The 15,608-nt window shown below is 41.7% G+C and overlaps 2 protein-coding genes across 4 annotated transcripts in view; both read right to left on the bottom strand.

Annotated features, from left to right (window-relative positions):
- The window catches only part of ZWILCH (zwilch kinetochore protein), a 48,736-nt gene that overhangs the window by 26,363 nt on the left and 6,765 nt on the right, over positions 1-15,608 (bottom strand). For all 3 annotated transcript variants that reach the window (XM_032175629.2, XM_032175627.2, XM_058428042.1), the window contains 6 exons: positions 11,229-11,324; positions 9,648-9,766; positions 6,235-6,434; positions 4,676-4,746; positions 4,178-4,333; positions 718-789 (listed from right to left, as the gene is read on the bottom strand). In XM_032175629.2, coding sequence (XP_032031520.1) covers positions 718-789; positions 4,178-4,333; positions 4,676-4,746; positions 6,235-6,412 — 477 coding nt within the window. In that variant the 5' untranslated portion in view covers positions 6,413-6,434; positions 9,648-9,766; positions 11,229-11,324. The remainder of the gene's footprint in view (positions 1-717; positions 790-4,177; positions 4,334-4,675; positions 4,747-6,234; positions 6,435-9,647; positions 9,767-11,228; positions 11,325-15,608) is intronic.
- LOC116482293 (nucleophosmin-like) lies at positions 13,754-14,845 on the bottom strand. The gene has a single exon (XM_032753555.2). The coding sequence runs from the start codon at positions 14,843-14,845 to the stop codon at positions 13,994-13,996; it is 852 nt and encodes a 283-aa protein (XP_032609446.1). The 3' UTR covers positions 13,754-13,993.

Here is a 15,608-nt window from a genome sequence, read left to right on the forward strand (position 1 = left end):
AGCAAGGAGCTTGATGTGATGAGGGTTGGGGGTTCAGTGGGAATGGAAGTAAAATGTGAGATTAAGCTAAAGAAATAAGCAGGAGCCAATAAGCACATGAAATCAAAACTACAGAGATACCACTTCACTACCACTAGGATGGCTATAATTAAAAACAGACAATATCAAGTGTTGACAAAGATGTAAAGAAATCAGAACCTTCATATACTACTGAAAGAAATATAAAATAACATAACTACTTTGGACAACAGTTATACTTTGGCAGTTCCTCAAAAGGTAAATATACAGTTACCCTATGATCTAGTAACTCCACCCAAGACATGTGAAAACATGTCTACACAAAAACTTGTATGTAAATGTTCATGGAAGCATTATTCATAATAGCCAAAAAGTAGAAACAACTAAGATGTCAATTGACTGATGAATGAACAAAATGTGGTATATCCACACACAATGGAAAAATAGATAAATAAATTTTTAAAATAAAGCAACACAAAGGGTGAGAGAAATGTAGCTATTAACAACCTAATGCTCCCGTTAATTGTAAGGACAACTACCACAAAAGCAAAATTTAACTGCCCAAACTGTCAGAGCTTCTAACGGATACATAACATCCGAACAAATTTTGAGTAACACAAACCTAAGTAAAAACAAAAATAGCACACATTTTTATAAAAACATGAGATTTAAGGAAAGGAATTCTAGAAGGATACTCACAAGAAGAAATTTCAGTTCTCTGTAGAGATGATTCAAAGGACCTCTGGGGTCTCCCGATTCCACTTTAATATTCTAAAAAGTTTCCAAAGTCTGTCAGTTTTCTACTGCTAATCCCATCTTCTCTACGTAAGTGTTATACTTGCATTTCAAACTATACTTCACACATTAAAAAATATATTTCATAAAGGACCAATGAATTGAAAAATGAGGTCAATACATCATTTAGAACATCTTACTCAGAGATTTTGCCATCTTGACCCAATAATCTAAATTAAAACCACTTATCCTCTTTCTGTGCCACAAACAATTGTACCTATGAGGGGCCGGGCGCGGTGGCTCACGCTTGTAATCCCAGCACTTTGGGAGGCCGAGGCGGGTGGATCACGAGGTCAGGAGATCGAGACCACGGTGAAACCCCGTCTCTACTAAAAATACAAAAAAAAAAAATTAGCCGGGCGCGGTGGCGGGCGCCTGTAGTCCCAGCTACTCGGAGAGGCTGAGGCAGGAGAATGGCGTGAACCCGGGAGGCGGAGCTTGCAGTGAGCCGAGATTGCGCCACTGCACTCCAGCCTGGGCGACAGAGCGAGACTCCATCTCAAAAAAAAAAAAACAATTGTACCTATGAGGAACAACTGCCCTCCTCACACACTCTCCTGCCTTTTCCCAAGGAATTTCCAGGAGGACAAAGTAGGAGAAATTTAAATAAATATATCTCAAAATTCGGTGATAACTTAGCATTATCACAAACCAAAATGGAGTCTCCCAATAAATCTGTTTATTAGACTCCTTCTAACTAAACCAACAGTGTGCTGTCCTAGCCAGAGGTCAATGTCTTACAAACCTTAGATTGCAAACATAAAGAAAAAGAATAACCTAAATGCCAATGTATGTAAATTCCTATTACAGGAAAAGTATAAAGAATATAATTATCCATGGCTGGGCGCAGTAGCTCACACCTGTAATCCCAGCACTCTGGGAGGCCGAGGCGAGTGGATCAGCTGAGGTCAGGAGTTCAAGACCAGCCTGGCCAACTTGGAGAAACCCCGTCTCTACTAAACTTACAAAAATTAGCCAGGTTTAGTGGCACGCCCCTGTAATCCCAGCTACTCAGGAGGCTGAGGCAGGAGAATCGCTTGAACCTGGGAGGCAGAGGTTGCCATCAGCTGAGATTATGCCACTGCACTCCAGCCTGGGAGACAGTAAGACTCTGTCTCAAAAAAAGAATATAATTATCCATAATCTTGCCACTCTGAAGGAACCACTATTAATACTATCCAGGCTTCTGTGTATACATTTTTTAAAAAATATAGTTGAAGGCTGGGCGCGGTGGCTCACGCTTGTAATCCCAGCACTTTGGGAGGCCGAGGTGGGCGGATCACGAGGTCAGGAGATAGAGACCACGGTGAAACCCCGTCTCTACTAAAAATACAAAAAAATTAGCCAGGCGTGGTGGCGGGCGCCTGTAGTCCCAGCTACTCAGAGAGGCTGAGGCAGGAGAATGGCGTGAACCTGGGAGGCGGAGCTTGCAGTGAGCCAAGATTGCGCCACTGCACTCCAGCCTGGGCAACAGAGCAAGACTCCCTCTCAAAAAAAAAAAAAAAAAAAAAAATATATATATATATATATATATAGTTGAGATCCCATTACATAAATAATTTTATATTTTTTTATTTTTGCTTGATAATAAGCACATCCTATTATTAATATTCAAGATTTCAAAACATGCTTTTAAAGACTGTATATAATATTTCGTCATGAAATCTATTTTAGGCCAGGTGTGGTGGCTCACGCCTGTAATCTCAGCACTTTGGGAGGCTGAAGTGGGCAGATCATTTGTATATCAGGTAAATATACAGTTACCATATGATCTAGTAACTCCACCCAAGACATGTGAAAACATGTCTACACAAAAACTTGTATGTAAATGTTCATGGAGGCATTATTCATAATAGCCAAAAAGTAGAAACAACTAAGTTGTCAATTGACTGATGAATGAACAAAATGTGGTATATCCACACACAATGGAAAAATAAATAAACAAATTTTAAAAATAAAACAACACAAAGGGTGAGAGAAATGTAGCTATTACATTTGAGGTCAGTTCGAGACCAGCCTGGCCAACATGGTGAAACCCCGTCTCTACTAAAAATACAAAAAAAATTAGCTGGGCATGGTGGCATGCACCTGTTAGTGCCAGCTGCTTAGAAGGCTGAGGCAGGAGAACTGCTTGAACCCAGGAGGGAGGCAGAGACTGCAGTAAGCCGAGATGACGCCACTGCACTCCAGCGTGGGAGACAGAGCGAGACTCTGTCCAAGAAAAAAAAAAAAAAAAGACATCTATTTTAACTATTCCCTACTGAACATTCCAGTTTTGTTTATAGTATTTTGGAAACACAGTTATATCACTGCACTGAGTATCTTACACATGAATTTTTGTTAGCAATTTTGACTAATTTCTTTTTTTTTTGAGACAGAGTCCCATTCTGTCACCCAGGCTGGAGCGCAGTGGCACAATCTTGGCTCACTGCAACCTTCGCCTCCCGGGTTCAAGCAATTCTTCTGCCTCAGCCTCCTGAGTAGTTGGGACCACAGGCACACAACACCACACCCAGCTAATTTTTGTATTTTCAGTAGAGACAGGGTTTCACTGTATTCGTCAGGCTGGTCTCGAACTCCTGACCCCATGATCTGTCCTCCTCGGCCTCCCAAAGTGCTGGGATTACAGGCATGAGCCACTGCGCCCAGCCAATTTTGACTAATTTCTTAAGACAGATTCCTAGAAATGTAAATATAGAGTGAAAGGGCTTAATATTATAATGATTCTTGACGTGTTACCAATATCTCCACCTTTTTAAGAATAAGAGGGACAGGCACAGTGGCTCACGCCTATAATCCCAGCATGAGCCACTTTGGGAGGTGGAGGTGGGAGGATCACTTGAGCCCAGGGGTTTGAGACCAGCTTGGGAAATATAGGGAGACTCTGTCCCTACAAAAAAAGTTTAAAAATTAGGTGTGGTGGCGTTTGCCTGTAGTCCTAGCTACTCAGGAGGCTGAGGTGGGAGGACTGCTTGAGCACAGGAGTTCGAGGCTGCAGTGAGCAGTGATCGTGCCACTGCACTCTAGCCTGGGTGACAGAGTAAGACTCTGTCTCAAAACAAAACAAACAAGCAAACAAAAACACAGATTCACTTGAGCCACCACTCAAGAGACTTTATTCATCACTAGAAAATTCTTAAGTTACATTACTACAGGGCTGAGGGCAACTGATAGATCAGATCACCTGACAAAACCTTTACTGGTTGCCCTGGTGAGACGTTAGTGGCAAGGTGAGCCTTTCAGAGTTGTCCAAGCTCACATTCAGCAAGTGCCGAGGCTAGAAGCATAGAGCAACAGCAACAAGCAAGTAAGTCAACATTTAGGAGTCTCATGAACCCGAAAAGGAAATAGGGCCCACTCCTACCAGAGTTGCAGTTGAAGAGAGTGGAGGGATTTGAAGAATCTCATCCACAGGACTCCAGGAAATATCCAAAGTGATCACAGTTTGTGATGCTGTGATTGTATCATCCAAGGCAGAGGACTTAAAGAGCTCGTACTGGGCAAAGCCTCTGGATGTTACCTGAAAAGAGTGCACACAGCAGATCATTTAGCTGTGCTTCCACACGGCCAAGAGTCCATTACCCAAACTATTTTGATCCTTGTCCCAAAAGAAGAAAGAGCACACACGCCATACTTTTACCCCAAATGGAAAAGTAAGACAAGTCTTTGAAACCACAAAGATTAGCTAAAAGGCATGAAGGCATTTTAATTTTGGTCATTAGCTGATATGAAAATAAACATAAACATTTTTATACTACAGAAAAATATCTAGCCATCTTAGGAGTGAAAAAAACCTGTAAACTAGGAAGGCAGGTTGATAACAATTTGAAGAAAATAATATGAGTAGAAGCAAAACACTTACAGTAGACAAGTGATGTCTTTTCTTGTGTACATTTTTTAGGTTTTCAAGATTTACAGAATAATTTTTATCAGCTATAGGAAATGAAAGAAAGAAATGTAAAGGCACAACTCAAAATTACATTGTTAGAGCTACAAAATTGTAATCCCTCACATTCTCAGTGTACCGCAACTCAACAAAATAACTTAAAATTAAATTTTAAATCACAGATAAGTGAAATGTTTATAAGAGAATGAAAGTGGGCTGGGTATGGTGGCTCACATGTATAATCCCAGCACTTTAGGAGGCCAAGGAGGGAGGATCGTTTGAACCTAGGAGTTCGAGACCAGCCTGGGCAACATAGCAAGACCCTGTCTCTATAGAAAATTTAAAAAATAGCCAGGTGTGGTGGCATGTGCCTGTAGTCCCAGCTATTCGGGAGGCTGTGGTGAGAGGATTGCCTGAGCCCAGGAGGTTGAGGTTGCAGTGAGCCATGATAGAGCCACTGCACTCCAGCCTGGGTGACAGAGTAAGATCTTACCTCAAAAAACTAAAAAGAAGAATATAAGTGGAACAGCCAGGCACAGCAGCACTTGCCTGTAATGCCAGCTACTCAGCAGGCTGAGGTGGGAGGATTGCTTCAGGCTAAGAGTTTGAGACCAGCCTGGGCAATATAGTGGGATCCTGTCTCTTAAAAACAAATTAAAAATAAAATAAAATTAGCTGGTGATGGTTGTGCTCTCCTGTAGTCCCAGCTATTCAGGAGGTTATGGTGGATCACTTGAGCCCAGGAGTTTGAGGCTGCAGTGACCTATGAATGCACTACAGTACCCCAACCTGGGCTACAGAGTGAGGCTCTGTCTCTAAAAAAATAAGTAAATAAAAAATTAAAGTGGAGGTTGGGCACGGTGGTGGCTCATGCCTGTAATCCCAGCACTTTTGGAGGCCGAGGCGGGTGGATCATGAGGTCAGGAGTTCAAGACCAGCCTGACCAATATGGTAAAACCCCGTCTCTACTAAAAATACAAAAAAATTAGCTGGGCGTGGTGGCAGGTGCCTGTAATCCCAGCTACTCTGGAAGCTGAGGCACACAATTGCTTGAACCCAGGAGGCGGAGGTTGCAGTGAGCCGAGATCGCGCCACTGCACTTCCGCCTGGGCGACAGGGCGAGACTCTGTCTCAAAAACAATAAATAAATAAACATAAATAAAAAATAAAGTGGAATAAGGGTCAATACTACTACCAAAAATACAATTAAATGTCTAAGATTGGAAACATATTGTCAGTTTGTATCTTCCAATGAAAATTTTCAATAATATACACATAGAAATAAAATGAAACCCAAATCAAACAAGTGTAAACCTCCTGTCCAGACTTTTGGAGATCTGTTTCTGGTGTTTCTGGAATACCTCCCACATGCTGCAAGTTACACACTAGAGTAGATTTATGGTGATTAATGCAAGTTCTACCTTGTGCACTTTCATCATGACATTATCAATTTTCATAAAAAAACATGAAACCGTAACTATACAAATGAATAAATACACACCCACACATACACACACTCTAGAGAGAGCACTCACCTTTACAACTGACCACATATAAGACAATTCCTGTAATGCTGTTGTTTGTTGTGATAAGCTCAGCTCCTAGCCAACAAGTACCTTCAGGATCTGAACTGTCACATCTTACCCAGAGGGGAGGAAGGGCAGTAACTGGCAGATTAATCTTCAAATGGGTCATATTAGGATTGTGAGCCATGGTGTAAAGTCCAATTAACTGCCTTGAAAACAAGAGTAAGGACAAATTATAGATAGAGATTTCCAATTCAAGAATTTCTTTAATTTCTGAGAGAAAGGGTCTCACTCTGTTGCCCAGGCTGGAATGCAGTGGTGGGATCATAGCTCACTACAGCCTCAGCCCCCTTGGCTCAAAGTGATCCTCCTGTCTCAGCCTCCCAATTAGCTGGGACTACAGACACAAGCCACTGCATCAGGCTTATTTTTATTTTTTGTAGAGACAGAGTCTTGCAATGTTGCTCAGGCTGGTCTCAAACTACTTGCCTCAAGCAATTCTTCTGCCTTAGCCTTCCAAAGTGTTGGGATTATAGGCATGAGCCACCATGCCCAGCTAGAATTTTCTTTTAAAAAGATATGAGGGGTCTTCCATCCTGGCTAATACGGTGAAATCCCATCTCTACTAAAAATACAAAAAATTAGCCTGGCATGGTGGTGGGCACCTGTAGTCCCAGTTACTTGGGAAGATGAGAATGGCATGAACCCGGGAGGCAGAGCTTGCAGTGAGCCCAGATCACACCACTGCACTCCAGCTTGGGCGACAGGGTGAGACTCCGTCTCAAAAAAAAAAAAAAAAAAAAAAAAAAAGATATGAAAGGTCTCACAGAAACAACAACCTAAAACTTAAATAGCAAGATGTATATATATGTATACTTTATCCATTAATAGATTCACCAGGCAGATCAAAATGCATGCACCAGAAAGTGACAGAGTATCACAGGATTGGAGCTACTATGAGCAGGGAGCTTCAATATGGCAAGGATTGGGGGTTCAGCAGGAGTGGAAGTGCAGTAGAAATTGAAGAGGTAGGATGTGAGATTAATCTAAAGAAACAAGGAGCCAGGCCGGACGCGGTGGCTCACGCCTGTAATCCCAGTACTTTGGGAGGCCAAGGCGGGCAGATCACGAGGTCAGGAGTTCGAGACCAGCCTGACCAACATGGTGAAACCCCATCTCTACTAAAAATACAAAAATTAGCCGGGTGTGGTGGCTCATGCCTGTAATCCCCGCTACTCAGGAGGCTGAGGCAGGAGAATCGCTTGAACCCAAGAGGCAAAGGTTGCCGTGAGACGAGATCGCATCATTGCTCTCCAGCCTGGGTGACAGAGTAAGACTCTGTCTCAAAAAAAAAAAAAAAAAACAGAAAAGAAAGAAGTAGGACCCAATAAACACAAAATGATGCTGTCATTAGTGAGACAGTTAACAAAATTTGAATATGGGCTCTGATTAGATAACGGTATTGTAATAATGTTAGATTTCCAGATTCTGATCATTGTTCCATGGTTATGTAAGAGAATGTATTTGTTCATAGAAAATACAAAATGGATTATTTAGGGGTTAAAAGAGTACCATATCTTCACTACATTGTCAATACTTCATTTTTAAAATGGTGTATGTGTGTATATTACCATATATATATATATACACACACACACACTATAGTTATAACAATATATACTTATAAACATATTGTTATAATGATATATTGTTGTAACAATATACATATATAACTATACATGAATACATATATAGCAATATACTGCTTTGCATATATCTATCTAGAAAGAGACACAAGAGAGAAAAAGGAAAAGGGGAAGAAGGAGAAGAAAAAGAAGCAAATGCTGCAAAATCTAAGCAATTGGTGAATCTCGATTAAGGATATACAGAAGTTCATGCACTATTCTTGTAACTTTCCCATAAATTTGAAAGTGTATCAAAATTGAAATTCACCAAAAAATGTGGTTTACATTTTCATTTTTCAAAGACATGAAAACTAAATTGATTACCAACAGATGTCCAGGAAAAAAATTTCTAGGGGATTTTACTTCCAAAAAGAGGTAAAATAATCCCAGAAGGAAAATGCAAGAAGAGATGGAGAGCAAAGAAATAAGCACATGAATCAACTGATATAAATAAACACTGGCTGGAGAAAACAATACAAATAAATAACATTTAAGTCGTAGGGAGAAAACAGGCCAAATATGACTAAAATCAAGTACCTATGAAGGAAAAGGCTGATTAAACTTTTAAAACTTCCAGGCTGGGTGCAGTGGCTCACGCCTGTAATCCTAGGACTTTGGGAGGCCGAGGCAGGCAGATCACCTGAGGTGAGAGTTCAAGACCAGCCTGGCTAACATGGTGAAACCCCGTTTCTACTAAAAATACAAAAAGTTAGCCAGACATGGTGGTGTGTGCCTGTAATCCCAGCTACTCGGGAGGCTGAGGCAGGAGAATCACTTGAACCCAGGAGGCAGAGGATGCAGTGAACTGAGATTGCACCATTGCACTCCAGCTTGGGCAACAAGAACAAAACTCCGTATCAAAAAAAAAAAAAAAAGAAAAGAAACTTCTATAGAGGAAAATAAAAACCAGCATGAAGATATAATTTTGTGAACAGTAATACAGTAGTTATCATTCTCATACCATTCTGTTAGTATTTGCATGACTATATTCGCCAGAACACCTTGAAGACAAGAACTTTTTGGTTTTGGAGGCAGGAGGAGGCTGGACAGAGGGAACTGTACATAGCTACACGGTGGGGAGGCAGGAAGTGAAGCTGGAGAGGTAGCCAGAGGCTCTCAAGTTTCTAACAGGGGCACTACCGGCACCTTGGGTGAGATAACTGCTCATTGTGCGGGAGAGTCCCATGCATTGCGGGATGTTTACCATCCACGGCCCAGGTTCACTAAATGCCAGTAGCTCCTCTCAGTCACTGTGACAAATCAAAATACTTCCCTATATTTCCAATTCCCTCTGGGTATGGTACCACCCCTGGTGGAGGACCAGTGGGGCTAGACAATGAAGGTTCCTATGTGTCATTCTTAAGGAATTTGGGTTTTATCATGAAGCCAATGAAGAACCTCTAAAGGATTTTAGGCAGGAAGCTTGGTCAGGCTTTCATTTGAGGAAGAAAGACTGGAGGGGAACCAGATTACACATAAGAAAAACAATTGAGAAACAACAACAATAAATTGGTATAGAGGTGTAGAGAAAGGGAAGATAACTGCAGTATTCTTGGTCACATTTGGGATACCTATCAGATATTCAAGTATAACTATCCTTAGTTGGGTATACTTATCAGGGGATGGGGGAGATGAAGGAAGATATAAGGGCTAGAGGCCTATTTTTCCCAATGTTTATAAGAATGTTTCAATTTAAATCCTAGTCGCCACCCCTACTCAGCATAAGAGAAAACCTACCTTGCCTTCCCAACTGTTAAAGCAAGTGGTCCAACATTTTCGCCAGTAGAGAAATCAGATATGGCAGTTTCTTCAGATTGAAGTTCTTCAATATGACTTGTTTCTTCCTTTTCTAAAGGCTTTAAAAATGTTCTTAATTATTTAACCAGACAAAAGAGCACTTAACATAGCAGCCAACCCTTTACTATGCTACAGAATAATGACAAGCAGAACATAATGTACTTATTTCTATACCCTTAAGCACAAATGATTGGGTTTTGGCAAGAATAGCCACAAACTAGCTTGGTACCAAAAAATCTTGCCATCAGGAGCATTTCCACTGTCCTATAAAAAGATATTGACCTTAGTTGCTAATGGCAAAGGAAGCAACTGATGCTTTTAGAAAAGGAAGTGCTCAGCAGGACATGGTGTCGCATGCCTGTAATCCCGGCATTCTGGGAGACTGAGGAGGAGAGAATCACTTAAGCCCAAGAGGTTGAGACAAACCTAGGCAACACAGGGAGACCTGTGTCTACCAAAAAAAAAAAAAAAAAAATCAGCCAGGGTGGTGGCATGCACCTGTGGTCCTAGTTAATCAGGAGGCTGAGGTGGAAGGATTGCTTGAGCTTGGGAGGTGGAGGCTGCAGTGAACCATGACAGTACCACCACACTCCAGCCTGGGCGACAGAGCAAGACTATCTTAAAAGTAGAAAAGAAAGTGCTCCAACATGCACAAAATGATTAGGTAAAGGTAAAATACCAAGGAAACCCAGATGTTCTTGGATTTTTCACTCTCAAAACAGGAAGACCTTTCTGGGCTATAACCTTAGGCCCACAGTCTTTTTCTCTATTCCTTTTAGGGCAATAACCTCTGATTGGTGTTAGTGGGTACTATTATCCATGTGTTTACAAAATAGTTAAATAGCTCAACCTTGCCAATAATAACAAGGGAGTTTTTCAGTGCGATGAAACTGTTATATATCCTGATTGTGGTGGTGACTACAAGGATCTACATATGTGTTAAAATTCATGGAACTGAACAACAAAAGAAGTAAGTCGGCAAGGTGCGGTGGCTCACCCCTGTAATCCCAGCACTTTGGGAGGCCGAGGTGGGCGGATCACGATGTCAGGAGATCAAGACCATTCTGGCTAATATGGTGAAACCCTTTCTCTACTAAAAATACACACAAAAAATTAGCCGGGCGTGGTGGCAGGCGCTTGTAATCCCAGCTACTTGGGAGGCTGAGGCAGGGGAATCGCTTGAACTCGGGAGGCGAAGGTTGCAGTGAGCTGAGATCACGCTACTGCACTCCAGCCTGGGTGACAGAGCGAGACTCCGTCTCAAAAAAAAAAAAGGAGTAAGTCAATTTTATCGATTTATTGATAATTTTACTTGTTTATTTCTTAATGAGGCTACTAGAAAATCTTAAATTGCATATGTGGTTCATATTTATTTGTACTGGACAGCACTATACTTACTCCTAAAAGAATGAGAACTCATTTTCACTGATGCTGATTTTAAAACGTATACATGTTAGATTCCCAAGAAACCAAATTTGGTTATGGAGAATTAAATAGCCACAAAGTCAAACCACTACTTACCGCTTTTTCCACTATGAATACAATGTCATTTTCATTTAGAATATTTTTCAAAGGGTTTGGTTGGCCTTTGCTGATCAACTGCACTTGGACATCAGCCTGTTAAAACAGGTATCAAGCAACGTCATATATACACTTATATATTTCTACTATCTAAACACATATAGACCAGTTCTATGCAAGTCAATGGAAAATTTCCTTAAGAGACAGAGTCTTGGCTGGGCGTGGTGGCTCACACCTGTAATCCCAGCACTTTGGGAGGCCAAGGCGGGCGGATCACGAGGACAGGAGATTGAGACCATCCTGGCTAACACAGTGAAACTCCATCCCTACTAAAAATACAAAAAATTAGCCAGGTGTGGTAGCAGGAGCCTGTAGTCCCAGCTGCTCGGGAGGCTGAGGCAGGAGAATGGTGTGAACCTGGGAGGCGGAGCTTGCAGTGAGCCAAGATCGCGCCACTGCACTCCAGCCTGGCAGACAGAGTGAGATTCCATCTCCAAAAAAAAAAAAGAGTCTCACTATGTTGCCCAGGCTGGAGTGCAATGGCTATTCATAGGCACATGCATAGTGCATCATAGCCTCAAACTCCTGAGCTCAAGCAATCCTCCCACCTCAGCCTCCCCAGTACCTGGAACTTCAGGTGTGTGCCACCACATCTGGCTAATTATTTTATTTTTCATACAGATGGGGTCTCGCTATATGGCCCAGGCTGGTCTCAAAATTCTGGCCTCAAGCAGTCCTCCCACCTCTGTCTCCCAAAGTGCTGGGAATACAGGTATGAGCCACTGTCCAGGCCAAAACTTCATACATTCTCATTCCAACTGGAAGTTTATTCAAAAGTTTGAAAACAGGCTAGGTGCAGTAGCTCACGCCTGTAATCCCAGCACTTTGGGAGGCCGAGGTGGGCAGATCACTTGAGGTCAGGAGTTCAAGACCAGCCTGATCAAACTGGTAAAACCCCGTCTCTACTAAGACTACAAAATATTAGGCAGCCGTGGTGGCGGGGGCCTATAATCCCAGCTACTCAGGAGGCTGGGGCAGAAATCGCTTAAACCTGGGAGGTGGAGCTTGCAGTGGGCCAAGATTGTGCCACTGCACTCCAGCCTGGGCAACAGAGTGAGACTCCATCTTAAAAAATTAGAAAAAATAAATAAACAAATAAAAATGCAAAAATTAGCTGGGCATGGTGGTGGGTGCCTATAATCCCAGCTACTCGGGAGACTAAGCCAGGAGAATTGCTTGAATCCAGAAGGTGGAGGTTGCAGTGAGCCGATATCATGCCACTGCACTCCAGCCTGGGCAACAGAGTGAGATTCTGCACAGGATAATCATTACCATTATTAGCCTGGTTGGTACACATTCCTTTTCCAAGCATATAACTCTATTTAAATACAAATATAGCTGGACACAGTGGCACCTGTAATCCCGGCTAATCGGGAGGCTGAGATGGGAGGATGGTTTGAGGCCAGGAATTTGAGACTAGTTACAATATAGCAAGACCGTGTCTCTTAAAAAAAAAAAAAAAAAAAAAAAAAAAAGATTAGCCAAGTATGGTGGTGCACTGGTAGTCCCAGTTACTTGGGAGGCTGAGGTGTGAGGATCACTTGAGCCTAGGAGTTTGAGGCTGCAGTGAACTTTGATCATACTACTGAACTTCAGCCTGGGCAACAGAGTAAGACCCCATCTCTTTAAAAAATAATAATAAAAATAGAAATGTATCTATTTAGATATCTAGATAGGATTTTGCCTAATAAAAACAGGATTCTAATAGTTTTATATCATGAATGTCTGTCATTCAATGTTCTTTGGCAGTCTAGTACCATAGCTCTTTTGTCACATAACTAATTCCATATTGTATGAGATTTTAGTAGTTTCCAGTTTTTTGCTATTATAAACAATTGATGACACCAATTCAAGTGAACACTTTTGAATTATTTTCTTAAGAAGAATACCTAAAATCACACTTATACTATCAAACTGCCTTTCAAAATGTCGCACCTACACATTTATACTTCCATCACTTATATCAGCACATTAAGCATTTTCATGGCCAGGCGCAGTGGCTCACGACTATAATCCCAGCACTTTGGGAGGCCAAGGCGGACGGATCACCTGAGGTCGGGAGTTTGAGACCAGCCTGGCTAAGATGGTGAAACCCGGTCTCCACTAAAAATACAAAATTAGCAGGGTGTGGTGGCGGGTGCCTATAATCCCAGCTACTTGGGAGGCTGAGGCAGGAGAATCACTTGAACCTGGGAGGCAGAGGTGCAGTGAGCGGGGATCCCGCCACTGCACTCCAGCCTGGATGACAGAGTAACTCCATCTCAAAAAAAAAAAACAAAAAAGAAAGAAAAAGAGCATTTTCATTGTTTATTTTTACCATCTCACAGCAAAACATAAGATCTTACTGTTTTGTCATTTGTTTGATTAATAATGACGGTGAACAGTTTTTCTTTTTTTTTTTTTACTTTATTAAAATACTGAGTTTATTTTTGTCTCCCCACCATTTCCATGTCTGACCACTGCTACTACTATGTCCTATCATAACATTCCATACATACTTAAAACCAAGCAAAGGGTGGAGTTCCATCTTTAAAAACTAAACAAGCATTTTGGACAACACATTCTTGGCAATAGAACCTGGACGACATTTATCAAACACGGTAGGGAAAGTTCTCACTCTGCATTACAAAAAGGACAGCCAGATATCAACTGTTACAGAAATGAAATAAGACGGAAATTTTTAACAAATTGTTTAAACTATTTTCTTAAAGAGACTTCCTCCACTGCCAGAGATCTTGAATAGCCTCTTGGTCAGTCATCTGGAAGCAATTCTTCACATAATTGATGAACTTGGCTTCCACTTTGGGAAGAGAACCACCTTTTTCTATACTTGCTTGCATTTTTGCTTTAATGTCTTCTACAGAACTAGGTCCTTTTGGTGTTTTAGGAGTTTTTTCCTGTTTTTTGAAGGATTCTTGTCCTTTTGATCTTGGTGTTGATGATGGTTTTGAGTCTTTTCCATTCTGATTTGACTTTTGTGCATTTTTGGCTGGAGTATCTTGTATAGATTTCTTCACTGGCGCTTTTTCTTCAGCTTCCTCATCGTCAAAATCATCATCATCATCATCATCTTCATCAGCAGCAAGTTTTACTTTTTTCTGTGTAACCTTGCTACCACCTCCAGGGGCAGACCGCTTTCCAGATATACTTAAGAGTTTCACATCCTCCTCCTCTTCATCTTCTGACTCTGCATCTTCCTCCACAGCTACTAAGTGCTGTCCACTAATATGCACTGGCCCTGAACCACGCTTCAACCTTAAGACCACTGGTGGTGTTATTTCAAAGCCCCCAAGGGAAACCGTTGGCTGTACAGACATTTTCAAAGTTGCCAGTGTTACTTTAATTGGATTGCCTTCATAACTCATTGCCTCTGCTTCAACAATGTGCAATTCATCCTTTGCATCAGCCCCTAAACTGACCGTTCTTAAAAATAACTGGTGCTCATTTTCATCATTATCCATCTTAAAGTGATAATCTTTGTTGGCCTTTAGTTCACAACCAAAAAGATAGTTCTGGGGCCTCAGGGGGCTCATGTTCACGTCCATCGAATCTTCCATCGGGTGGCGGCACGCACTTAGGTAGGAAAGAAGGCGGACAGAGATAAACGAACGCTGCTACAGAGAACAGCCACGCAGGACGGAATCACACCAGGGTTTTTTTTTGAAGACAGGCTCTCGCTCTGTCACCCAGACTTGAGTGCAGTGGCACAATCTTGGCTCACTGTAGCCTTAACCTCCCAGACTCAAGAGATCCTCCCACCTCTGCCTCCCAGTAATAGTAGCTGGGACTATAGGTGCATGACACCACACCCAGCTAATTTTTTTTGCTTTTTGTAGAGACAAAAAGGTCTCACCACATTGCCCAGGCTGGTCTCAAACTCCTCAGCTCAAGCAATCCTCCCACCTCAGCCTCCCAATGTGCTAGGATTACAGGTGTGAGCCATCACTCGGCCAAGGTAAACAGCAGTTTCTAATATGCTTATTAATCATAAATATCTCTCATTATTTGAATCCATTTGGTTTCTTAGTTTGGATATTAAAGCATGAAGAAACCAGGCACAGAGAGCCAAGGATACTGTGTTATTCTAATCTACTAGGTTCTTGAGTTTCAGGTACTGTTGTGGGTTGAATTGTGTCCCCCAAAATGGTATCTTGAAGGTCTAACCTCCAGTTCCTATAAATGTGACTTTATTTGGAAATAAAATCTTGGCAAATGTAATCAAGATGAGGATTAATTTGGATTAGGGCAAGCCCTAAATCCAATGACTGGTATACTTAAAAGGAAAGAGAGTTAGAGGCATAGACACGCAGGGGGAATACC

This window comes from Hylobates moloch, unplaced genomic scaffold (genome assembly GCF_009828535.3).
Source record: "Hylobates moloch isolate HMO894 unplaced genomic scaffold, HMol_V3 SCAFFOLD_14, whole genome shotgun sequence".
NCBI lineage: Eukaryota > Metazoa > Chordata > Mammalia > Primates > Hylobatidae > Hylobates > Hylobates moloch.

Coding starts and splice junctions, on each gene's coding strand:
- LOC116482293 (XM_032753555.2), bottom strand. CDS start 14,845: ATGGAAGATTCGATGGACGTGAACATGAGCCCCCTGAGGCCCCAGAAC.